The sequence below is a fragment of the Monomorium pharaonis genome, chromosome 5 (assembly GCF_013373865.1).
Source record: "Monomorium pharaonis isolate MP-MQ-018 chromosome 5, ASM1337386v2, whole genome shotgun sequence".
Classification (NCBI taxonomy): Eukaryota; Metazoa; Arthropoda; class Insecta; order Hymenoptera; family Formicidae; genus Monomorium; species Monomorium pharaonis.
In genome coordinates, this window is record NC_050471.1 from 3,977,664 (window position 1) to 4,004,491 (window position 26,828).

At 38.8% G+C, this 26,828-nt stretch overlaps 3 protein-coding genes across 7 annotated transcripts in view; 2 read left to right on the forward strand and 1 right to left on the reverse strand.

Moving 5' to 3' along the window:
• LOC105837087 (CCR4-NOT transcription complex subunit 6-like) overlaps positions 1-21,400 on the forward strand; it is a 498,126-nt gene extending 476,726 nt beyond the window's left edge. For all 3 annotated transcript variants that reach the window (XM_036286726.1, XM_012681574.3, XM_036286727.1), the window contains 6 exons: positions 2,099-2,411; positions 6,450-6,601; positions 17,475-17,705; positions 17,831-18,008; positions 18,103-18,242; positions 18,319-21,400. In XM_036286726.1, coding sequence (XP_036142619.1) covers positions 2,099-2,411; positions 6,450-6,601; positions 17,475-17,705; positions 17,831-18,008; positions 18,103-18,242; positions 18,319-18,395 — 1,091 coding nt within the window. In that variant the 3' untranslated portion in view covers positions 18,396-21,400. The remainder of the gene's footprint in view (positions 1-2,098; positions 2,412-6,449; positions 6,602-17,474; positions 17,706-17,830; positions 18,009-18,102; positions 18,243-18,318) is intronic.
• Positions 15,356-17,612, forward strand: LOC105837088 (protein YIPF5). Of its 2 annotated transcripts, XM_028192465.2 has the most exons (3): positions 15,356-15,728; positions 15,986-16,545; positions 17,475-17,612. In XM_028192465.2, the coding sequence occupies exons 1-2, from the start codon at positions 15,494-15,496 to the stop codon at positions 16,543-16,545; spliced, it is 795 nt and encodes a 264-aa protein (XP_028048266.1). In that variant the 5' UTR covers positions 15,356-15,493; the 3' UTR covers positions 17,475-17,612. The 2 variants fall into 2 exon arrangements, with proteins under 2 accessions (XP_028048266.1, XP_012537029.1); XM_012681575.3 differs by lacking the exon at positions 17,475-17,612 and having other exon boundaries at positions 15,359-15,728; positions 15,986-17,345.
• A 4,486-nt stretch (positions 21,401-25,886) lies between the features above and the next one.
• LOC105837081 (28S ribosomal protein S24, mitochondrial) lies at positions 25,887-26,811 on the reverse strand. 2 transcript variants are annotated; one of them, XM_012681561.3, is made up of 3 exons: positions 26,648-26,811; positions 26,308-26,488; positions 25,887-26,233 (listed from the first exon to the last, which is right to left on the reverse strand). In XM_012681561.3, exons 1-3 carry the CDS (start codon positions 26,672-26,674, stop codon positions 25,944-25,946), a joined length of 498 nt encoding a protein of 165 aa, XP_012537015.1. In that variant the 5' UTR covers positions 26,675-26,811; the 3' UTR covers positions 25,887-25,943. The 2 variants fall into 2 exon arrangements, with proteins under 2 accessions (XP_012537015.1, XP_012537014.1); XM_012681560.3 differs by having other exon boundaries at positions 26,618-26,811.
• Between the last annotated feature and the right edge of the window lie 17 nt (positions 26,812-26,828).

Genomic DNA, 26,828 nt, shown 5'->3' on the forward strand with positions numbered 1-26,828 from the left:
AATTTTTTATTACATTATTTTATATTTTAAAAACATTATTTTAACATTATTGAAAAGGAAAAGGGAGCGAAGCATGTACTGAGAAATGTTTCTAATATTATAGACATTTGCGAGTTTCGATAAAATATCAAATAAAAGATTCATGATAAAATGGTCGCTATTATTTTTCTTATCGCGGTCGTTGCAATAAAACCACCCCTCGATATCGATGTGTGCGCCGTTGTCTTCATCTGAAGAGCACGGAGGGATAACGGCGGGGTGCCCATTAACGACGCATATCTCACGCAAGATCGAGCCAGAATAATGCCCTCTTAAGATGATCACCGACTTAGTTGGCGGAAGGACTCGTCGAGATGGTCGTGTTAACAATCCCTGGCGAACCGAACGAGGCTCGGGGGAAACAAATCGGCGAATCGTTAACGATTGTATTTATCAGGGAGGAAACCAAATTTAAAAAAAAAGTCAGCCTATCGGCCGACCGGATTTATCGCCGCGTCCCATCGGGGAACAGATAATTAAAGATTAAAGGCGCTCCGCCGCGGAACGCCCCGCGTCTAATGCGCAATCAATGTTGTCTCACATTTTACATTATCTCGCGCTTCGTATCTCTTTTTCACTCGATAAAAACTGAAAATAATCTTGGGTATCTCATTAGACATTTCGACATGAGAGGAGATTGGTCGTGCGTTTGTTACTTTGCTGTTTGCAATAAACGACAAGAGAGGGGTAAGGGGACGAAATCGATGTTGCCTTGCTCGAGCCGCGTTACGAAGAGCGAATTCGCGTTCGACTGAATGATTAACGGCGTTTTGGTAACGGCGGTTTGGGGGGCGAATCCGAGAGATGCCAATACTACCTTAACCGCTTCTCTCCTCGCCGGCGGCGGCTGCTGCGATATCGCGAGCTACTCTCTCGTAGCGGAGTAGTTCGCGTACGCGTTATTGGATTGCGGCGGATACCGCGGCTCAATTATTTACACTCGCCCTCTCCCTCTATTCCCTCGCCCTTTCTCTGTCTCCCTCTTCCACTCTGCACGGCGATCGCATTCGCGGTAATAGAACCGCTGATTTACTGGTTTAGCTCGGCCGTCTATCGCCCGGGCCGCGTTCAAATTAGTTCCAGCGTATCGAGACGGGAGATGTGTTCTTCGGGGGCGCCGAAGCACCCCGAGATTCGCACCCCCGCGCGCTCCGAGGGTAGTCAAGTGAGGAGGTTCGGCAATTAGTGCCGGAAAGATTGACCTGTTAACAGGCCGCCGAATCAATAGCACAGAAGCTTTCCGGGGCACGGAGGAGAGACGTTCTGAAGCGGAACGACAGGCAGTGGAAACGGAAACGGCCGTCGTCGTCTCTCTCGTAAGCCGTAAGGCGCGAGGCGGAATGACGAGGGGAAGGGGTGGTCCCGCTCGCTCGCTCGCTTGTTCGATTCGCATTCGCGCGTTCGCTCTAATCACGGTATTATACCGCGCGGAGTCGCGCGCGAGTGAGAAGAGGGAGAGACGTCGGGAATTTATGCAGACAGCCGGGCGACGTTGGCAAGACAGCTCGCTTTATGCTGATCCTCTTATCCCCGAGCCGTGAGAATCCGCGCGAGTCTAAGCATAGTGCAACACGTATCGCATTTACGGCACGTGCAGAACGGAGAGTAGAATCGGAGAGGAGAGACGTTGTGGCGTAGAGGCAGCTCGAGGAAAATGGGACGGCTTACTGGCGAAGCGAGTGGCACGAAGCCGCGGAGGAATCGGGATCGCGCGGAGTAAATCAAAGCCCTTCGTTATTACTCGCGTCGCGACGGAAAAACGATCTGCGGGCGACGCGGCGTTGGGAGACCGCGATCAAACGCGCGCGGAATAACGTAATAATATTTCCGGGAAAGAGAGAGAGAAAGAGAGAGACACGCGTGGGTGGAAAAACGCGCGCGACAGCGCCTCCTCTTATCCCTCCGTCCGCCATATGGCAGGGGGATATAACGTCGGCGATTGATCTCCGCGGATCCTCCTTTTCCCACCGTTATGTATACATTTGCACATACGTGGAAAAGGTAAACGAATGTATAATGCATCTATACATACGGGCACGTTTCTCGTTGACTGTCGCAGGTATATTCACGGTGATGTGCTACAACGTATTGTGCGACAAGTACGCGACACGGCAGATGTACGGCTACTGCCCGAGCTGGGCGCTGGACTGGGAGTACCGGAAGAAGGGTATCCTCGACGAGATACGGCACTACGCCGCGGACATCATCAGCCTGCAGGAGGTCGAGACGGACCAATTCTACAACTTCTTTCTGCCGGAACTCAAGCACGACGGCTACGACGGCATATTCTCACCCAAGTCCCGCGCGAAGACGATGGCGGAGAACGACCGCAAGTACGTCGACGGCTGCGCCATTTTTTACAGGACCGCCAAGTAAGTGCATTCCCCTGTATCTCACTTGCGATTCGCGCCGGATAACGCGCCTACGTGACGGACGAAAACGGCGAGGTCGTAAATATGTAGGTTGCCATCGCAGGTCATAAGCGTCACTTGAGACAGATCGGTATTTATATTAAACGGAAAGTTTGCGATTTATCGCGTTAGCTTTTCCCGCATCGAAGCCAAGTAGAAAGTTCAACGTACCAAGGACAAACATATCGCAGAGCTCTGTCATACACAGAAGGAGGGTAATATTTATTTTTATACTCTTTGCTTTTCTTCCCTCACGATATTCTGAGATATTTCCAACAAACTTTTCTTTATATATATATATATATATATATATATATATATGTATATCGTTATTTTCTAAACTATTTTTATAACGAAAGAAATGGGATTCTGTAGGGAGTATCATGATGTAAATAAATTAGTGTCTAGCCGCGTCGACAGATGATTAATATAAAGCGATTTAATTGGTGGAGAGTGTAGAAAAAAATCGCTACACGTAAGAATTTTTATATTACCTGCAGACTTATAACCTGAGGGGATGTCGCGTTAATTTGTCATTTCCCTTTGCACATTTTCCTATCACGTTGAGCGTTCTAATTGGCTCGCCGGAGAAAAAGAAGAATGGTTATCGATAGCCTAGACGCTCCGGCGAACGTTCGATTTATTAAGAGGCGTGGTAATTTAATTAATAAACGCAGGACGGCGCGGCAGAAAACGCTGTCCGACGTAATACAGTTATCGATCACGCACAATCGAATGCATGCCTCGCGAATAAATGCGCCGTGAAACGGCGTGAAATTTCTCAAAAGACCAAATCGATAACGTCATAATGCGTAAATATGCTACGGCAGAAGTAAAGACACCAAACAAAAATGTTAATATCCGAGGGATTTTTTTAAACGGTACGTTACTCCGATGTGTGAGTTTATCTTTTACAACAGATTACACCTGCAAATACAACTGTCCAACGTCATCTTTGCATTTATATTTTTAATTTGAAAGAATTACAGACGACAAGGGACGTGACAATTTGAATGTGAAAATGCTTGGGTGCAAACGTTTTTGCTTTGATGTAAAAGCCGATGGGTGGATGAAACAATTTTTTAATTATCCAATGTTACCGCTTTCACGGGGAGAGATTCGATGCCCAGTTATTGCGTCAAAGATTATCGTTACCGCCTTTGCGAAATCAATTATAGAGCCGTGTATCACAGCGCTCCGATACGGAAAACAACGGAGACCTCCCAAAGCGCGACATTTAATTCCAAACGGGATGAAAGATACATCCGCTCGTAATTTAACAAAGCGTCTCGCGCGCGCGCGCGTGTCTGGCGTGTAATAACGTCATGGTAATCCAATATCGCGTCAGATAGTAACGCCGCCGTCGTGTCGTAAATCGCCGTCTGTGTTTAATAGAAAAGCGAACGCGTCGCTGTCGCGCGAGCGAGCATTTTCTCGTATTCGACGACCAAATTAACCGGAAATCGATGGATCCCTCCATAGCGAAAATAATATCCGCGCTTCGAGAGAGGCTGAACCATGCGAGTCTTCAAATCAATTCCCAAGTGAGAGATAACAATAACAATAATAATAAGAATAATAGTAAGAAAGCAAGATAAATGGACGATATTAAAGAGGCGTGAATGAGAGGAGAAGGATTCAGGTTAGCTTCGAAATTTATATGTAACGCTGAGATTTCAAGAGTGATACCATCAAAAAATTATCGTACGTTCTCGCGACTCTCTCAGTCATTTCTCCAAGACTATATATTTCTTTTCAGGGAAAAGCGAGGAAGGGAGAGGGAGAGATTTGACAATTTCATCCATTTTCCCTTGCGCACGTCGCGCACAGACGCGACACAGTTCCGATTTCAATGAACCCGATATCGCCCGCGCGTGCACCGATACGCACAAATTGCCTTCGCGACAGCCACGTCGAGCGGAGCGTTCCTAGCTGCACGTGCACATTGTCTATGACGCATTAATCATCGCGCCCGGCCGCTCCCCTGCACGAGATATCTATTTCGACTAATGCTTATTTTCAGAGTATCTCGCGGCATAATGGCAAGCCTCCGCGCGATAGCACCGTCCGCAATGCACCGGCCCCGGGGCCATCGAGACGCGATTAATGCAATACGCCCGTATGCATATGTCCCGCGTAACGATTTACCTTTATAACCCGCCGCCGTCGTAAATAGGCGAGGTAAATGTCTCCCCGCGTGACAATATTAAGGTCGATGGCGAACGTGCCCCTTCCTCCGTCCTGGCCATTAAAACCGCTCTGCGGCGGGATATGCAGGCCGTTTTAACCACCGCATCGTTTGCAGTATTAAACATCGTGTACTCGGCTGATTTAGAGGCGGGCAACGCCGGAAATATCTGGGACAAAAGTTTCACGTCAAGGTTCACTAAAATTATGTAATTATGTATAATACCTACGTATCTCGAAAAAAAGGGTCTTTTCTTAAATATTTAATTTTATTTGTCTCGTATGCTTCGGCATTAAACCGCAAAGGAGAATTATCGCCGCGCATATCAAGTAGCGCGATCACCGCGTCGTCGGTCCGATCAAAAACGATTCGTACTACTGCGCCGCGCAGCGGCGCTTTCTCTCCGCTTTATCTCCGTCTCTCCTCCGTATCGCTGGACTTGACCGAGCGAGGGTGAAAAAGAGAAGGAGAAAGGAGGAGCTTACGGAGGTCGCTTTTACGGCACGCAAAGACGCGGCCGTCGATTTCAATCCGGCTGCACAACGCGACCAAATCGACCGAACCAAATCAACGTTCACGCGATGAGCGTAAAGTTCAACTCGCGTTCAATTTCCGCCTTCAGCGCTCGCTCCCCTCGATCATTCCCGGCTTTATTGCCTCGTCGGTTATACGGTGCGATGTCGACGCGCTGTTTAAAAAAAAAAAGGGAGGGAAAAAATCAGGGGAGAGAGGAAGGACGGAGGAAGAGGGAGCTTAATGTTTGCACGACATCAACGTCGGTAAAATTCTGCAAAGCGTTAAGCGATACACATTTTTCCGGCGCGCTAGTTTCATTTTAGAATGTAAGAAGAAAAAATCGTATAAGTTACGTATATAAACTATTATTATTATTATTATTGTAAAAATTGCTGTTCTATTATGCTTTATATTATAGATTGCATTTTATAACTATTATAAATTTTAATTACACAAGTCGTTTCTTAAGGTTCCACGACCTTTGCATTAAAGTCTTTTCAATTTCAATAACAAACCGGAAAACGAGAGAGAGACGTTTCAGACAGAGGGAGGGGGGGGGAGGGAAGTCAATTACGCATTCGGGATTTCCGTCGTCGACCCTCTTTCTTATTTTTGGCCAGTCCTCTCCAAATCCTCTTTTCTTCCTCCTTGAGCGACACTGCGGATGACGTTGATTCAATCTTGTTTACGGGGGGAGGAAAGGTTGGTTGCGGGCGGAGGGGGATGATAGCTCGTATAATGGGTCTTCGGAGAAGAATATATTTCTCAAGTATACGTGCCTTACATATCTGCCGCGCCATCGGGACGGGCAGGTGGAAGAAAGAAAAGGAAGTCCGGGTATTCTACATCGCGTACGTGATACGCCTCGCTCACGAATCCGCCGGCTGCGACGAAAATCGTCCTACATCCCGAGGATGACAACGACGTCGCATCCAGGTCGTATGATTCGCGCGCGAGCGTCGAGTCCCTCTACGTTTTCACGTAGAGACGAAATTGAGTCTCGTCGGTCATCTACCGCGGGACTTGGACGACCGATTGCAAAAAGGAACCGGGAATTCCCTTGGCGGCGGCGACTCGACCCTTCGACGGCAATCGACATTGCGGTTTCCGATGCAATGATCAGAGAAACGAATCTTTAACTCCGAATTATTTCTCCTGCTTGATAGTCCACTGTATACATATATCAGGATCAACTCAAATACAGTTTATTTGCTATAAAACATTTAATTTTGTATGGAATACGATGTGGAGTCTACGGCTCGATTTTGTATCTTTTTACTTCTTTTCTTTTGCAGATTTTCATTGATAAAGGAGCATTTAGTTGAATTCAATCAATTGGCAATGGCGAACGCGGAGGGTTCGGACAATATGTTGAATCGTGTTATGCCCAAAGACAACATCGGATTGGCTGCATTACTTAGGACTAAGGAAGCCGCTTGGGATAACGGTGAGTACACAACACGATATTTCCGAATTTCCGTATTCATTTGAACGTGATAAATATTATTTCTTGATGTAGGATTGTATTTCGCAAAACGTAAAAGTGAGTTAGGAGTATCTGATACTGCGACGAGTTGTATGTCACACCCGATATGCGATTCGAGCGTTTGGATAGATACGCGATATGCAAATGGATTATGCAAATGTATAATCTTGGCTATTTGAAGCTGCTTTTAGTTACATAAAGACTGTGTTAGCAATACAAAATAGATGGCACAAAGAAAAGAGTACAAGACGGTGTCACGTTTTAAAAGACTCACGAAGCTATGAAACTCGCTTTTAGATAAGAAAACTCGATTCCGCGATCGAAATGAGTGTTCGCGTGGCCTTTAAAATGTAAATCTTCGATCGTGTTATTGCACTCACATGACACTGAGCATGAATGCGAATCCATTTGGATACCTCAGCGCTACCCAGCATTATCTCGCAACAATCTCGAAACGCGCGAGAGGGGGTTAAAGATAACGCGCACCGTCCGCGGAAGTGAAAGAAAGGCGGGGAATGTATATAGTTTCAATGTTAACTGAAGCGTCCGCTCGTTTCGCACACGCCCACGGTGAATAGCGCGTATCCAGCCGCGTGTTTGCACACCCTGAAACATGAAAGTAATTAACGCGCCCGATCTCCCGGTAACCAATGAAGCCGCCGGCTTCTACTACCGGACGCGCAATATACAGAAGTCCGCGTTTTTCCCCCCGCGGCTCGCCGGCCGAGGAAGTACGCGCGTTCGATGATTGAAGCGAGTAAATCGAGCACGATACCCCGAGATATCCAGTACACGTGCATAGGGTGAGCCGACGGTACCGCCACGCTTCTGCCGGTTCGCACCGAGACGCCGTTCAATTTTTCCTCGACGTGAATATTATGAATATTAAGCCATCAATATAACAGTATTTTAATTATGAGAAATCGGAAAAATCTCGGTATGCGGAATTTTAAAGCCTTCTTTATCTTGCGAAAATTCGGCTTTTTTTTTTTAATCGTAAAGGAATTTACTTTAGCAAACGTTTACATTCGACGACAGATCGCGGGGTGTTTTTGGTTAAGTCTACATAGAAGCGTCGTTTAATCAAATCTTTCCGAGAAAAAAAAATTAACTTCGAACTTGAAGAGAGGCGATGGTGAAGCTCGGACACCCCGTATAAGCGACGTATCGCGGAATGCGCGAGCAAACCAGGCTTGAGATTTATATAGCGGTCCAAAGGTCGAGAGCGGCTCTTACGGCTCACTCGGACGCGTCGGAACGTGCTCTCGTTAATGAGCCATTACCTGCGTTACATTAATCCATACCGAGCGCAACGACCGGCTGGGAAAAAGCGACGGGGCTCTTCTCTCGCTCTGGCGCAGGGGGGGTAATCGATCGCGTCTGCGAGACCGGCGACTCCTCGCAGCCTCCTGCGCGCTTCCTGCGCTGCGGTTAACACCTGGTTAGCTTCTTGTATACAGCAAGTTATTACCGTGAGGTAGACCACTGCAGCGAACGTCGGATTATCAAATCGTGCACGCACATATAAATTGGATTGTAAATATCGACATGATCCCTGGGAAAGTTGTACTTGACTGTAACAAACGAAAAAGATTTTCGTTCGCGAAATTCGAAATTTTTTTTTAACGCAGCTTATGGAAGATCGGAACCGTTCGTTAAACGCCTCGTTGGTAAAAAAATATTTTTATTTGTGACGACCGAACATTGGGAATTTTACATTTTCGAACGGAACTCGAGAAGCGATCGCGCGAGCAAATATTTTTTTGCGAACACTGTAAGGAATGCTCGCAGTGCTCGTAGCAGTCGCAGGCAGGTTCCTCGGGTACTCGAAAAATGTGGAATATCTGCGATCTTCAACGTCCTTTAGGGAATTTCCGCGCAAATGAGATTAATCCTATTACCGTGGTGAGCGCACTCACGGCATGACTCACTAAAGTTTTGAACTTCTCCGAATTTCGCGGAGTATTCGCGTTACATTCGCGCCACATTTCTCGCTTTGATGCCGTCGCTCAGATCCCCCGGCATGCACGTTTACGACTTCAGCCAATTGAGTAATCGCGAATAATCAGAACACGACGTTAACTAAATTGGGCTACCGGGGTTCAAATGAGCAAACAGCCTGAAGCCAATATAATACGTTCATCATCCTCCCGATGAATCTCGATAAGTGCATTTCTGTACATTTTGATATTTATTCAACTCCTTCGTCCTGCCTTGTGTTTCCTCCTTGTGCCGATGGCGTCGCGGGAGTATTAATCATACGGTTAAAATGTCGATTTTGCATGCGACGATGTTTTCAGGTATACAAAGCGTGATACATGTAATTGGCAAAAAATTCAAGCGATGTTTAACTCGCGATAGCGGATACCCGCGCGGGATACTCAACTACGTTCCCTCGCGAGGTGATAGATACGCTCGCGCCAAGGAGGGATATCGAGATTAGATCTCGATCGGGAACTAAAATCCATGTAACCATGCCAGTGGGGCGCGATTAATGATCCCTCTCGCTCGAATACGAGCAGCAAACGCGAGACACGTCCCAGGCCTTATGTGGGGCCGAGCTGATAGCCTCTCCTCCGGCTCGGCACGTGAAAAAGGATCGCCCGTGCCGAGGAGGGAAACATCTTCGGGATAGCCTCCATCGCTCGGACTAATAGTCGTACCATCGGCGGTACTAATAGTCCGATATCAGCTGCCGGCGCACGATGAACGATGCGGCCGCCGTTCGGAGATATGAGGGGAGCGAGCGAACGGAGCGGATCGTTTATTCGCCCGGATTCTTTTCCGCGCGTAGAAATTTAAAGGCGACGTCGGGGGAACGTTAATCATTCGCCGCGCGCGAAGAACCGTCTTCTCGTAGTCCCCGATAGCGTCCTCGGTTCTCCAAGCGATAACGTAACGACCATAAAATAAAGACGTCGTGTCTCCGACGATTGCGGTTTCTCCCCTGAATTTTGTACGCGAGCAACAACGGGACTCGAATAAATTTTCCAATTTTACAATCGCATTATTACAATCGTTTGCGCTTATGCGTTATTTCCTTTAAAATCGCGGCTGGAGTGTTCTTTTAGAAGTTCGCGTTCGTTCCTTTTTTTTTTCCGCGTCTCGAGGATAGAAAACCAAAGCGCTGGCTTTACGCGCGGTTAACCGGATGAAAGTTTTCTCTGGCTTAAAACGCCGGCGAACTCGTTCGGATCCCACGGGATTATTCCTCCGTACCGACGAGGATACAGCAACCGTCCCGGCGAACGGGATGCATTTAGATACGACGGGGCGATACGAAGTATCGAATTTCTGGCTGATAAGAAAACGAGAGAAAAAAAAGGGGGAAGGAAAGTTCAACTATTAGAATTCGAATAATCAACTGCCGCGATTACGTCTGGAAAATTAGAACGGGGGCTCTAAAAGCACGATGTAAACGTTACTTAAATAGAGTTGAAATAAAACATCATTGCACAGAGAATTCCGGATAGTTTAAAGGATATTTCGTTGCTCAGAGATCTCTGTAATGCCGGATATTGAGTCACGACATATTGCATCTCCAAATGTTATCTTTTCGATACGCGGAGGTCGAAAACCGATCGTTTCCAAGTTTCTGTTTATATATCGATACATATATATATAAGAAAGAATATTGTCGAATGCGTATCATTCAAGTTATTTGTAATAAAAAATAACGTTTAAATTAATTTGGAAGGAGAAAAATGAAAAGTTAAACATTGTTGGTATTTAAACCATCAAATGCATCAAAATCATATAGTAATATTTGGCATTGGTTTTTATGCATTTGATATTTCAAATACCAACAATGTTTAACTTTTCATTTTTATCCTTTCATATTAATTTATTATAAACTTTTTTAGGTAAAAGTAAATATTAATATGGAAAAGTATGTACTATTTAAGAAGCCCGATGTGCATTTAGTAATTACACTCCCCTTACATACACATTCGTAAACTATTCATAATTCAATACTGATGAAAAGATGAGTTGGGATTTTTTTTTCCTAAAAGAAAGGGGGCGCATTTGCTTCGAAACATAGGATGTACATCCGCGCGTGTCGTGTAGCGTTACGATAATTCGCATTTCCACGACCTCGTGGCTATCGGCAGATAAATCGTCGAGTAATTGAATTCGCGAGCGAACGAGTAACCACGGGAGCCCCACCCCACACGTCGTCCGTTACACGCCGGACAGCTTGTCGCTTAATTAATCGCGCTTGGCGACGCGACGCACCCCGCGAGAAGAGGAGAGCGCGTTCGCTTCGCTCGAGGCGGAGCGAAATCACAGGCAGAGGCTATCTCGCAAGCTTTATATAATACGCGTAATTGTGGTGGCGAGGTTGCCGAGAAACGCCAATCCTATCTCGAATGAGTAATCTCGGGTACCGCGTGTTCCTCCACGCGTGTGTCACTCCGCTCGCTTTTTCACGGGTATATTGAACCGTCACGTACTGAAAAGTCTATAACTATGCGCGTATGCTTGCATGATAAGTGCGCGTGGGTTTTCTTATTTCTCACCAAGGCTTAGCGTATAGTAACATGCCTTCCTACAGATTACAATGATATGCCTCATTGACATTAATATTATAAATTGGAAAAAATATATAGTACTAATTATCGGTAGTTACTTAATTTAAGTTATATAATACAGTAATTTAAGTTTACAGTTACTTAATATTTATTTGATATTAGAGAAAAAAAATTTATATAAAATATTACTTTTACTATGTATTAATAGTAAGAGACCATAGGAAGAAATTTCAGAGAATTATATCATAATAAATATTGTGATAATTTGATGAAAAATATTGTAAAAATTGTCAATAGTTTATTTTTTGATCCACACTTACTGTTTACCATAATAATTTTTATATAAAATTTTCTTCGTGTACTTACAGCACCATTAATATCTTATCATTCGTTATTTTTAAGATAATAATAATGAAATGGAATTTAAATTAGAAGAACGAGATTTATTGCTTGCATACTTATACTAGTCTTATCATTTTGCTTCGCATAAAATTCTCCTCAAGATTCATTCTTTTAAAAAGATTGAAGAATATTTCTTTAATTATTCCCTGCTTCAACTTCTAGCAAAATTTTATCTTGCATTTCATTAACATACTTATGAAGGATTATATCTTCGGTGTATTTTGAAATGTCTTGTGAATTCATCGGAGAATTGACGTATCAGTATTTGGTGTCTCATTAAACACATCAGAACGGTCTAATTGGATAGGTGACTCTTGAGCAATGTTCGCAAAGATGAAACGAATTCCCTTGCGGAATGACGCTCGTAATCATTCATGAGCGCGCTTTAATACCGGACGCATCATTCTTCGTATGAATATTAATGCAAAGTGGAAGATGAGAGAGAGAGAGAGAGCGCGCGCAAGAGACCTGTGTAAAATGACGTAGCACCGTACAAGTCAATGTGCAATCATGAAGACGAATCTGTTCATTTTAATGAACGCTTTGGCATTTAATTATTTATACAGTTTGCAACACCGTCATTTCTTCAAATCTCACGCTACGATTGTTTTCCTGCATTTTTCACGTCTTCAAATGCAGCAGATATTTAAATGCTTTTCATTTTTTTATATTAACTTCCGTTAATTTTTATTAATTTGGAAACACATGAGAAAATTTGATTTAATTAATATTATGTATTTTCCTCAGTATTATTTCTATGTGTTTTTATATGTTTTTCCAGTGATTAAAATAAACTTCTGTTTTTTTTTTTTCATTATTAAAAATCAAATAAACATCAATGTAACTTTTATGCTCTAGTCACTTAGTTTCGGAAGCGGAATTAGTCTCGGATTGTAATCGTTCGTAAAAGCCAATTCGCAGAATTGCAAGGTCTCTTCTATAACAGTCTCTTTCTCTCTTCTCTCCAGAGGGTACTCGGTGGCAGGGGGAGAATCGATATTGATTCCTTCAGTAATTTACGAGACGGCCCTCGGCTCGACCTGGCGACTGCGGGTTCACGGGTTCGATTGTCGTACAACCGCTATCGAACGCACACCTTAACCCTCTATTCTAATCTCACTTGATTTACACTGCGGAATATCCGTATTGCCAATGGCGAGCGACCGCACATTACCGACCTCCTCTAATCTCTTCGCGTTACGCGCAACAACGAAACCGGCAATGTTCTCGCATAAACATAGAATAACCAATTGGAATAGTTGATTGTCCGTTCATAACTGTATTACCATTCATTTGACATGCGACAAATATTTCATCTAATACGATTTGTACCAGCAATAGATATGAAACGTTTAAATATACTGTTAAATATCAAAGAATCAAGTTTAAACTAATTCTCCGAGTTTTAAATGACGTTTTGTTATTTTTAACTTTTATGTACGTCAACATTTATTATTTTAATACAAAATATGTGGTCAAAAGAATAGCCTCATCCAATCCATTATTTCTGTGATGGAATTGCTTATTTTCAAAGTAAGTAGTGTCTACATTAACGTATATATATGTGTGCACTAGTAAATAATAAATTAAATTTGCGTCAAATTTAACATTTCTCGAGTTATATTGTTTAACTCCATTATTTCAGTTACATTAATGCAATTAACGCAAAAGCAATAAAATGAGTAAATGATTTTAACTATCAAGACGCGAAGTGTAATAATCTTCTTTTTTCCTCGAGAGAAGAGAGAGAGAGCACACATCCGGCTATTTGTTCTCGGACAAGGTGATTCTTGAGGGAACATTGCCCGTGAAAGAACACAGTGCGGCAGATTGGGTACGCAAGGAAACAGCTGGTTTGAGTAGGGTTAATCTGCAAGGCCTCGATAGTAAAAGCGGATCCTCGCGGGCGCAATTAAACGGTGAATTTACGATATTGTGTTCGAGAGGACAGGGTACAACCCTCCCTCTTTGGATTTCACACGGGGGTATTAAATAACGATTTTTGCATCCGATAATCCCGGAGAGAGCCGAAGGAGAATCGCCACGGACTCGAAGAGCAATGAAGAAGAACTTTGAGAGGGCTGTTTAATCCTCCTCAGGGACGGTCGCGATTTTTTTGCATTAAAGTCGATTGCTCGGAGAATTTGAAAGTTATATTAAAAAGTTTTCATAAAGTATCACGATTAGGTTAAAAGTTATTGCCGTCGAAGAGTTTAAGAGTAGAGTGTCTCGATTAAATAAAGCATCGAATTTATGACCTAGTCCGACGCGATAAACAAATCAAGAGTTTCTTCTCTCATTTTTTTTTTTATTACATTCTATGTTTCTTTTTTAATTTAAAGAAAAGAATATTACTCTTTCTTTTATTAACACACATTTCTTAGTAATATGCAATCTTACGTTTAACAGTTTGCAATATTTTACTTCAATCGTATTGTCGAATAACTATGCTAATCGAAGCATTTAGAATGGTAAATTAGCTCGGTATATTCTTTTCTTTTTCAACAATCGTCGACAGCGGTTTATCTCACGGAACAGATTAATCGATTGAGAAGGTCAGTAACACGGGTTAACACGTCGATTTCCGGTAATAGACGCACTCAGGCGTTAATTTCGAATGACCATCTCAGGATCGTACCGTTAGCATCTCCTTCATCGCGAACAGCTTTACTTCCTACCACGTGCCGGGAATTACTTAAGTCACGAGTGAGTTAATATACCGTAAAGGTTGAACCGCGAGATATCAATCCGCTCGAGGGCGAAGGAGCGATCGCGATATACAAAAATTACGAAGCTTTTCACCTCGCGACTGCTATTGACTCTGTCACGTTTGAAAAACTTATTTCCACGCGTAAATCCATGTTTAAAAAAAAAAAGAAAAAAGATTACATGTCGCGAATCTGTATTGAAAGGCTCTTCATCACGGCCATTTTTTAAAATACGGATTCGAAAAAGGGTTTGAAAAAAAAAACGCACGCGTTTGTCTGTTTGCGGAACACTGCGCGCAATACTTGTTGCGGCCAAGTGTTTTCTAGTCGGGCAATTTTCAGCCGAACCGGCGCGGCCGGAGGAATTTATCGGCACCGGAAAATAAATACGGCATTAATCTGCTGTAATTGCGCAGCAACGGGAGAGTATCAGCGGTGCTAATTTACGGGCCTTATTACGGACTCGAGAGCCCGAGCCGAGCCGGCTCTGAACGGAAGATTCGGCATTTAAACTAATTTAACTCTCTTAACGCTGATGAATGTTCTAATTGTGTACTGATAACTTAATACCGGAGCACCACCGTATCCCGCCTCGTTTCACCTTAATCACCCCTGCAATTAATAACGCAGGAACAGATTGTGGACCGAGCACTGAAAAGACGAGGAGCTTCCGTAATAGTCGCGCGTAAAAATGTCTTTTAAATCCTTTTCAAATGCTTTTAATTTTATATATATATACACACACATATATAATTAAATTATGTGGTTTTTACATACACTAGAACAACACAGGCGCGCGCTACGCTCTTCCCGTCTCTCCCGGTCTCTCCCCGTCTCTCCCGGTCTCTCCCCGTCTCTCCCGGTCTCTAACCGTCTCTCCCGGTCTCTCCCGTCTCTTCTCGTCTCTCCCCGTTTCTCCGTCATTGCAACAACTCATTTAAACAGACGTATAACATTTTTTATTTATTCTATCGAGAAGAGTTTCTTACTCTTCTCTATAGAAGCATTTTTTTCGCGAAATACACACCAAACATAACCGCGCGCCGCTAATGAAGCGCGCTGCAATATCGACTTTCTTTCGTGAAAAGTCGCAATAGCGATCCAACCTAACCTCTATCACAGTGAGTCGATGTGTTGTTTCGAGTCGCTTGAACTTAAGAAAAGCAGAATTTATTGAAGAAGAGGCAAAAACGCGTTAACGCGACGACAGGATGTCCGGATACACCGGCCAGGACAACAACTACTGGACGCAGTCGCCGCCGCCTGCGTATCCTACGCAGGAGCAATTCAACTTCGATGCGTCCGGTTTCGGTCAACCTAACCAATTTGAATTCCAACCGTACGAACAGATGTCCGGAGAGTATTCATACCCGCAGAAGAGCTTCCTGGATCCTACGCAAAGCCCCTACAGTGGCGACCTGTTCACGCAAGACGATTACACGAAAGGTAGGCAGCGCAACCGCGATTGTCTAATCCTCAAGCTGGCAAAATGGTGACATCGACGTGTGCGTGGCACGCGACAACCTGATCACAATAAGCTGGAGAAACTTTAGAACGCGGAAGTCACGTTTTTAAAAATTTATTAGCATACATTGAAATGAACAGCTTGTATCCGATGTGTCAAGGCATTTGCTTGAGGATTAAAATGATGTTGATTGTCATGTAAGAAAACTTGGAGATTGTTTTCGATGGTATTTTTGCAGGCACCATTGGCTTTGGGGAGGAAGAGGATGAGCCACCTCTGCTGGAAGAGTTGGGCATCGATCCCGACCGGATAATACAAAAGACTCTGGCTGTGTTGAATCCCTTCCATAGGAAAGGACAAATTGATGACGCGAGTTACTTACTGCAAGATTCGGATTTGGCAGGACCAGTGGCATTCTGTTTAGTCCTCGCGGCATTTCTTTTATTGGCTGGTTCAAAGGCGCACTTTGGCTATGTATATGGGTTGGCTATGACCTCCTGCATACTCATGTACATCCTACAATCTCTGATGAGCAGCAGCAGTAACATTACCTTGTCATCTGTTGCATCTGTGCTAGGCTATTGCCTGCTGCCGGTGGTCGTTCTAGCGGGCCTCGGCGTCTTCACCACATTGAAAGGTCCGATGGGCTTGATATTTGCGATCTTGGCTGTTGCCTGGGCATCTCTCTCTGCTTCTAGACTTTTCTCCACTATGTCAGGAGAGGAGGATCAAAAGCTTCTCATAGCGTATCCATGTCTACTCCTCTATGGCGTATTCACGTTGATAATTATTTTCTAAGTAAGGAATCAATTGTAAATACAAGTTTCATCCTTGATGAAATAAGTCCAAGCAGGAAGCTTATTTTGTTTACACGCAGATTGGTGCCAATATTTACGTGATGTAGCAAAATTTATTTATATTTACTTTTTTTTGATTGTACTCTCAGTAACAGTAAACTTTGTTATAAATGCACCAATTAGAATAATATACAGTTGATTAATTTCGTGGTATTTATAATTTTATAAATCGTCTTCATAAGCATATCTTGGCAGATACGCTTATTTTAAGAGTATGCGATAATGCATGAGTAATGTCGTTTAATACAAAGTTAGATTAAGTCATTTGTTACAATTTAATTTAAATAAAGTTTCTGATATTAATTTGTGTTGTCCTTGTCCAAGTATTGCTATTGTAGGCCATAAAGTAAATTTAATTTTTATAATTATTAAATGATAAATTTACCAAGTAAAATATTTATTATTAAGAATACAATATTTGTATTCTTAATTATAATGCCTTGATTTTTATATTCTCATGACTTTGAATTGTTTTTAATTTAAAAAATTATTTTTTACTTGGCACACGACATACAAAAACTTGTAATAATAAATAATACAGTTGCATAGCATTTAACAAGAAATTTTTAATGATTAATTCAGCAAAATCAATGCATAAGATGTTAATAACGATTAAAGGTGACTTTTCAATATACCAAGAGACATTGTAATAAATTTACGTTAATAATACATGTATATTTTTATAACGTTATTGTAATATTGCAATATCCAAATAAATTTCCCAAATATGTAAAATATAAATCGTTGTTCTTATATTTTCCAATCAATTTCTTTTTTTCCCTAAATTGTACCTGAAAAGATATAAAATTTTGGAAAATTGTTCGATACATCATGCGTCTGAACACAGCTCGCATTATCTTGTTTTTACAGGCGTTCCATCTGACCCGGCACAAGTGCAACAACCAATTTTAGTTTGTACGGCACACATTCATTGGGATCCCGAATTTTGCGATGTAAAACTGATACAGACGATGATGTTGAGCAATGAATTACGTTCCATTCTGGACCAAGCTGGCCAGTCGTTCAGACCTGGCCACAAGCCTGACTCTTCCAACGTTCAACTACTGTTGTGTGGCGACTTCAATTCTTTACCTGATTCTGGTAATATCGTCTATTAGTAAACGTAAATTTATTAAAATTTTCTTTCAACAATCTGTTGCATTTTTTATTTAATAATTGATATGTGTATGAGTAAGAATGAAATTAATAGTAAATCACTGACGCAGGTGTGATCGAATTTCTTACATCTGGACGTGTGGCGGCCGATCATCGTGATTTTAAGGATTTAGCATACAAATCGTGTTTACAAAAGATCTCTGTCTGCGATAAACCCAACGAATTCACTCATTCTTTCAAGCTTGCATCCGCCTATAGCGAGGACATTATGCCCTACACCAACTACACGTAAACATAATTTTGTTATTTACGCAATAAAATTTACATGTATATGTGACACATAATATACAGATATTCAAACGCATTTGTTTTGCACTTTTAGATTCGAATTTAAAGGCATAATAGATTACATTTTCTATTCGAAACAAAGTATGGTGCCGCTGGGTCTTTTAGGTCCTTTAAGTCCAGAATGGTTTAAAGAGCATAAGGTGGTAGGATGTCCACATCCTCATGTTCCATCGGGTGAGTTTTGTTTTGCATTTCATTCCATTGTAGTGAAATTAAGAATAACACCGACGTTTCATGTTTCTTATTTCAGATCACTTTCCTCTATTAGTGGAGTTAGAAATGACACCGACAGTAGGAACAAGCAACGGTTTGATCTCACGCAGGTAGCAGCCGCTGCGATCTAGGCCCAAGTAACCGTAAGAAGACGAGGAATTAATAACGAAGATAAAAAAAACGAAAAAAAATTTGCATCACTTCTTCTCTACTTCTGGCTCTAGCAATATCACTCGCATTACTCTTATTACAATAGCAAATGTTACACACAAATACTCCATACATTGCCGCACATTCAACCAACAGCGATCGCTATCAACGGGATAGAGACCGACGAATATACAATTCTAACGACCAGGTGAAGGGAGCCGTGTTGTAATGCGTTTAGCTAGCCCATGTATAGTGTATTGCATTTTTAAGAGCTATCTTACTCCCATGCCTAAAGATTATTGTAATCTCTCTATTTACCATCATAATATGTGTAGATACCTATTTTCCTATAAAAAGAAAACGTAAAGAAAATGAAAACGATGATATTCCGATCAAGAAGCTTCTGTGATATCAACATTTAACACAATTGGAACAAATTCATACATTTATTAGTAAATGAAACTAGTAGCATTGTACTAGAGAGAGAAAAAGAAAAAGAGACCCCTTAAAGGAAATCTCCCTTCGCCTTTTCCTAAATGTCATTACAACATTCTCCAAGCCAACTTTTTGATAAGATGCTGCCATCCATACAATGAGAAAAAAAAGAAAAAATTGTATTTTTAAACGAAATGAAAACGAAAAAAGATATGAAAACATACATGCTATACTGGGCTGTGCGAAGTGATTGGAGTGATCGACTTAAAACAATTTCAATGCAAGTACAAATCTGTTCTTATTGGCCACGTATATATTGATATAATATGGTAATGTTATATAAGGAGAACAAGAAAACATATATAGATGATATTATAGCGAGTGTATTTGTAAGTATGATGTAATGTAATGATGTTCATCACACACGTCTGTCATAACATCAAGTGAGATCAGTTCAACATTCGCCCCACACTTTAGGTATCCGTTCGGATCCGATTATTAATGTATATGTGCTCTATATCACAATCTACTACTTGTTAATTCAGTTGCCGCCAACGGACACAAGGGAGAATTTTTTTTATACAATCGCGCGCGAGTGTTTTCGCGTTCTTTCCGCCACTGCATTTCTATTCACGTGACATCTTGCTTATTCTTAGTCGCAGCTACCAAAAAAAATTGTGTAGGCTCTAATTATTTTAGTTGTAGAAAATCTATTAGACAGTTTTTAACAATATTAATTAACAATGAAATAGATAATGTTTTGAATACATGATTGCAGTGCAAGTATACTTGCATGTTAAATGTTTTTCTCTAAATTTTATTTCATTTGCAAATTTTATTTTTAATCAGTTTATTTAATGCAAATGCAAATGATTATAATAAATGTGCAATCTGTATTTACAACACTTTACACAGAGATATACACTGATTCGCTAAAAGTTTTATCGAAATAGAAAAGACAACACCTTTTTTATATTGCTGTATATAATCTATTTTTTAATTTTATCTCTTGCAGCAATAGTTAATACCTAGATATTAGGAATGTAGATATAATTTTCTTTATGTATGTGTTGTAAATATGACAATGGGATTTTGCAATTAATATATAGCTTCATTCTTTTCTTTAAAGAGCACACAATGAAAATTTGTATTAAATAATTTAATGTGCACATATATTTGTATTCTGTAATATTGCGTTACAGAATTCACAATATGCTTCATATATTATTTCATTATTTTCTCAAAATTGTTTCTTAATATGCAAAAATACTTAAATGGTTCATGTATCAATTGTATATGTGCAGATCTCATAAAATATTTTTTTAAGTTTTTAATGTGCGATAAAGAATGTATAATTATAGTAGTATTGTTTTACAAAGCAGGTTAACACCAATGTAAATGGCACCGAATACGATCGGAAAGATACGTAAGTTTATGCACAAATTATTATTCATAAATAATTTTATGAATATTGTAGTATAGTGAATTGATCTCGTTACACACGGCACAATTGATGATTAAGAACAAATTTTCCACTTGAAAGAGCGAAGGTTTTTAGTTTGTACGTTAATTCGGGATTCCAACAACTGAATTATACAAGTAAAAGATTAGTTTATCAAAGACATGTGTGTAGTAAATGTTGTATAAAGTAGGTAATTATGCTATAGTTTTAATTATCTCGATCAGAGAAAAGAGGCGACATCTCTTTTGGTATTTGTATATTTTTTCGTATTAAGCATGTTTTAACATAGCAAACGAATGACGTGATGTATTAAAAATCAATTGCCGGCTGCTCTGGGCCTAATTTAAAACTGTCGGAACAAAGATAAGATGATGGGAACGATGAGAAGATAAGATGGCGGATTTTTTCCGGTAATAATAAAATATCTGGAAAATCTTATAATTTGTGCTATCTTATATAAAGAAAAAAGAACAATGATATGGTATAATAATCATTTTTAATTCGCTCCTCTTTTAATATGATGTATCACGTAGCAAAGGAAAATTAGTACAATTCGTAATGTCTTTTAACTAGTATATCAAAGTATGGAAATGTACTTTGCAGCATGAAAGTACCTATGTTTCCTTCGTAATAAATGGGAATCTTTCGTGATGAATTTGGCGATCATTGAAAATTCTTCAGATTAGAAACGAATCGCGATTTCTTTGCAAAAGAAAAATCGTTATTTCCCAACAGTTACAGGACACGACACGAAAAATCACAATTTTATCAGCAGTATTCGAGATCGCATGGGTATTTTCATCGCTTTATCCGTAAAGATCACTCTGTAATTGTCTCCTATTCTACTCTAGCGAAGAAAAAAAGAAAACGGAAAAAACATGGGTGTATACGTTGTATCGATCGCTATTCGATTCTTTTTTAAATACGTGAATACACGGATTGCGTTTTAGAGTAAACGTAACGATTAATTGTAATACATGCAAACGGGAAACCAAGCAGGCGTTGGGACTTCGTCCGATCAGTCTCCGACGCGATAATAAAATCGTTTATGTGAAAAGAAAAAAAAAAAGAAGTGGAAGATGGTGAAGAATGGGTAAAATGTGCGGGTACGGGCACACATACAGCGGCACACTTTTGCTTTGTGAACGGAGGAAAGCGAAGCAAGTCGGGTAACACAAATCACATCGTGCTCTCATGCATTTTTGGCTGTCGCGCGAAGCCGCCTACGCTATAGTATTTCAGATATATTAGCTTTGAAGTAACGGAAGCTCTCGAGAAGATTAATTGATTCAGATAATATATACTTTAACTTAGGTAATACGGGCTCACGCATTCGTCGAACGCGATGATTTTGCAGAACGACGGTCCTCCTGAAATTTTAACGTTTAATAACGTCAAAGGAAGAAACTGACGAACTAATTTCTTTTTTCGTGAAAAAAGAAAATATCTTGCGACAAGTACGCGTGCAGTTGACTTACATTCAAATAGAATGTCTAAATTTTATGGCTAATCTAATTCTCTGCACGATGTTATTTAACAAGAACGCGCATCTACACTTGTCAGCTTTACCTTTTCAGAATCGGTCAGAATGAATCAACTTTAAATGGATCAAAATGTAATCCGACTTTAATTCGTTAAATCGGTGCAAATTTATGTCTCACAGGTATAGTATTATCGTGGTGTTCCGCCGTGTCTAAAATCATCGCCTTCTCAGAACGCTGTGTTCAATGAAGAATAATTTTATCATGCACGATCGACACGCGAAAATCATTGCGAAAGAGGTGCAACGTTTAACGATGGATTTGTATCACGAGAAAAATTTTACGCTATAACATTATCTTATAATTAGAATAACGTGTTCTCTCGTTTCTTCTGCAAGGCATATATAGCGACACTTTAAGAGAATTATGCATATGTACTGTAACGAAAGTTTGATGAATCCTGATTGAATTTAGTTTTCTTCCCATCTCTCTACGATCGATGTCGGGCGACAGATTGTATATACATTTTTTTATTGACGTCGTTCGCGGGAATTTTGTAACGCGTAATATTAATGATCACACTTAATAAAACTCTAGCTATCGTACTGGAATAAAGCGTGACAGATATTATATAAAGTAGATATAATAAATTCACATATTTCAAATTAAGTTGATTATAGTCGCAATTGTATTGCAAAATTTATTGTATTAATATTATGGCACGTTCTATTTGATTCAATACTTTTTAATAATTATAGGATTATTGTAACGATATTTTTAATTGGTGTACTATCTGTGTAAATTAAATACAATTTATTGTTATTTTAAATTGTAAAATTTACCCAAATTTTGCAACAATAGACGCAACAATGTTTCGTTTTAGCAATTTTAATAATATTAAAATGTATTCTGTTCATGAACAATGTTCATAAAAAATATACATTTTGTTTCTATGATATAAATGTTGATAGATGACATCACTAGCGAGGAATAAGATATTTATCTTAAGCTTGACAATAAACGGATAGTTCTATCAGACTGTCCTTTTAACAAATTTCAATAAAAAAAGAATGCTTTGTAGTGCTCTTACAGTGTCAGTAATAGGCTGCTAGGCCTATGTCATTTTATCATTTTATTACTTGAAACGTATTTTATAAGGAACTTATATTATTCTATTTACTCTCTATTTTTTATTTGTAAAAAGTATATAGAATTATGATTTGCGTAATTATATAATTTTGCAAAAGACAGTAATTTTACTAATATTTTTCAATAGTATTGAAAATTTCCATTCCATTCTACAAAGAAAAAAATTTATAAGGTGCCAATCTCGTGAACGATGCATTTTGAGACACTGTATTATCAGAAATTGCAATGGCATTTGTAGAAAGATTTGAGGTAGCGCGATGAAGTCCATAGCTTCATAGTATTGTACACGGCTCTAAACAAAGTTACAGAATCCGAATTTGATGAAAACGACGATTGAAACTAGTATTGTTACCGATATTTAAGATATTAAACGAACAAGTGATTAATAAGGATTCATCAAACTCTGTAGCGTAACATAATAGTCACGTAATTATTAACTATACGTTATGAAGAAGCCATTTAATTGCTTTAAATCAAGTTAGTGAGGAAAAACACCATTTTAAGCTTCTAAGAAATCTCGAATGATACACATATTTCTCTGAATACATTAATTTTCAATGTTCTGAGCTCCCCTATAGCTATATAGTAGCGCGTTCAAATCTTAGTTGTCTTTTTTAGATATTACTTAATATTAAGTAGGTATTTTTACTCTCGAATCGATGGATATAGCGACTTTTTAAAGTCTTGTACAATGTGAACGCTGTGTTCTGTTGCTTTTGGAGTGTTTAGCTATACTTTCGATATAATTTCGATTGATATAATTAGGGTTAGTGCCCGCGATTCTCTTCATACACGCACGGGCACATTACATATAATGACTTAAGAATATATATAAATATATGAATATAAAAAGGGGCGCTGTACACGCAATTTGACATAGAATAATGTTATCGTCGATCTCTTAAATTTAATAGTTTTTGTAAAACGTTTATCAAAATCAGAGTGTCATAATTAAATTCTTTTGTTGATATCTTTATTTCTGGTTATAAAAAAATTTATAAATTATAACAAATAATCTACATTATTATTATATAATATTATATAATATATTAAATAATATACATTATTTTGAGTATTAGTACTAGTAGAATATATAATATATATATATACTACTACTAGTATTAATACACTTATAATTAAAAACATATATGTAATATATTCGTATATGTATATGTATATATATTATATAATATATATAATAATACAGATTAAGGTTTATAATTTTGCATAATTAATTTTTATTAATAAAATTATCGTTAGTCGATAATTGCATTGTTTCTTTAACAATGAATATTTTAAAGTATATGATGAAAATTATTAAAAATTATAATATTTAATTAATATCCGGAAATTTTGATAAATACTCTATTGTAAGCCACGAAATACGATATATAATTCTATTCCAAATTTTATATTTTTTACTTGGAGAAACGTATTAAATTAAAAAGTTATTATTCTATATAGCATTGCGATATAGCGTCAAAATTTGACTTCCATAATTAAGAATACTAAGTTATATTAGAATATGAAAAAAGGATAAGACGAGCACAGCACATTTCAACCTGTACTTTTATAAAAAGATCCATCAAAAAAATTCGTAGACATTGGAACACAATTATTGTGTCCATCATGTAAGATCAATTACATCTCAGCGCTTAAAAATTCACGATTTCAATCAGGTCTCGTGTAAGCTCTCTCTCTTCCAGAGAATTTACCATTTGTATAAAAAATTTCTCACTTTTCAGGAGACTTATTACTTGATCATCGTATAACGTCAAGTTTTAATTGGCAAAAGAAATTGTACATTGTAATTGTACATAAAAATTATTTATGTTTCGAATTAAATTCACGTCACGTTACTTTATAAGTTACAATGTAAATAATATATATGTTTAATTTATATGTAGTATTAATGTACGATTATAAAATAATGTATTTTAATTTGTTTTCCGAAATACGTCTCCAGAGTAATGTATGAAAAAGTGATTTCGTCTTAAACACATTTAATACATCTCTGTGATTACATCGTCACATTAATATTAACGTACGCACATTATGCGATTTTTTACACGTTAACATTCAGTTAATTAATGATAATTACTAATAATAATTCGACTGTTTATCATAATCATAAACCAAGAAAAATGCAGAATAGATATCAAGTAATAATAGTCTTTATCATACAAGACACATCCATGTATAATATTAATACTCATTGAGAAGTGAATAAAAGTACAAATGTAGCAGGAGAAAGCTACACGATCCTGATCGAATGCCGGATGAACACATAGAGTTGTAAAGACATATTACGAAGGAGAGAGTATGGTCTCTAGAAAATATGTAACGTGATTATACTATGTCACTTTTGAATGCTCTGTTTGCTCTCGAATATCCTTTTTTATTTTACTTAAGTAAATCTTTCGCGGTGTATGATTTCTCTTCTACCATAAAGATGCAATGATTGTATATGGGCTGCGTTTGAGTCATGATCGAATGTAACGATTTATTATAAGTAATGCAAAATAAATGGATGACATGCAGGAAATAAAAATAAATAAAAATGGTACAACTTTTTTACACCACATCCTTACAAAAATGGGCAAACTAGGAACTAATTATTAATTTACTTAGACCTGTTTGGATTAATGTAGAATTAGACAGTGAATTCTTAAAACTAGAAAAAATAAACAAATTAGACCAAATTTAAAGTTAAGCTACATGCAAACAAATTTTAACTATTTAAGTTGCCATTTAATATGTGTAGATTTATGTTTTTGTGTGTATGTGTGTGTGTGTGTGTGTGTGTGTGTGTGTGTGTGTGTGTACTGCTATAATTAATGCATTTCAATAAAATAACAGTTAAATTATAATAGAGTTATATGTTAAAAACTATTTTGCATTGTACATAATCAATAGTAGCACTGTAAATTATTATAGAATCTTGTTTATTAATAGATCTAGTTTATTATATTTACATATAAATTCTTATATATACTTAATTATTGTTTCTTTTTTATTATTAATTGTAACCAATTCCACTTTAATGGGACATTGAAGCCAATAACTCAAGAGTTCTTCAGTATAACCTGTCAAAAAATATATCTTGTAAGGTGCTATAGTACGAGTTATGATTCCAGCTATCCTAATAATATTGTGTTGCCGTTTAATAATGATTTCACTCGCGAATAAATTGTGCCATGTCCCAGTCATGAACTGTCGAATAAACATATCTTCTATAGCTGTCTCAGATGGTCTGTTGCCATCCTTTATATTCGCTGAAAGGATCAATGAACTTGCTAAAACTGCGACACTGAAATAAAAGTTTCTTTTTAATGAAAAAATAACATACAGGTGTTCCAAGAATTCCAGGATTTTCTATGAGCAAGATAATGGGGCGGATTTGCCATTTCGTATGTCAGTGGTCTGTCCTTGTTGATTGTGACTTTGTAACGTCCAGATTGTACCTTTCTAACTACTGTGCTCGTATGAAAATGCCTTTGCGTAAGAGTCTGTTGCACAGCCAGTAACATCTGAAGATAAAAGTAAAATCATCTTTCATATATGTTTTCCTAATAATTCAGTTTTTAATACAAGAAACCCGATATCTATGAAAAGTTTAAAAAGAGGTTAGAACGGAGATTCGTCAATTAGTTGATTACATTGCAATTTGAAGAGGCGAATTTTAATACATTTTTCGTATGTTCCAGTAAAACCATCTTGCTACACAATTCTTGGCTGCAACTTGTGATTAATCTACAGGAAAATAATTTGTTTCCTTAACTTCGATGCTACAATTACACGATGAAAAAATTAACATCACAACCAGCATCAACCAGCATTGCCAACATGCCAACATCGCCATCTGACTGA

Bases quoted from the DNA above. Each gene is read 5' to 3' on its own strand.
- LOC105837088 (XM_028192465.2), top strand. From the start codon at position 15,494: ATGTCCGGATACACCGGCCAGGACAACAACTACTGGACGCAGTCGCCG. The intron at 15,729-15,985 runs GTAGGCAGCGCA...GTATTTTTGCAG, and splicing joins GCAAGACGATTACACGAAAG to GCACCATTGGCTTTGGGGAG.
- LOC105837081 (XM_012681560.3), bottom strand. From the start codon at position 26,674: ATGGTTTTACTGGAACATACGAAAAATGTATTAAAATTCGCCTCTTCA. The intron at 26,489-26,617 runs GTAATCAACTAA...TTTTATCTTCAG, and splicing joins TCGCCTCTTCAAATTGCAAT to ATGTTACTGGCTGTGCAACA. The intron at 26,234-26,307 runs GTATGTTATTTT...TGATCCTTTCAG, and splicing joins CTGGAATTCTTGGAACACCT to CGAATATAAAGGATGGCAAC.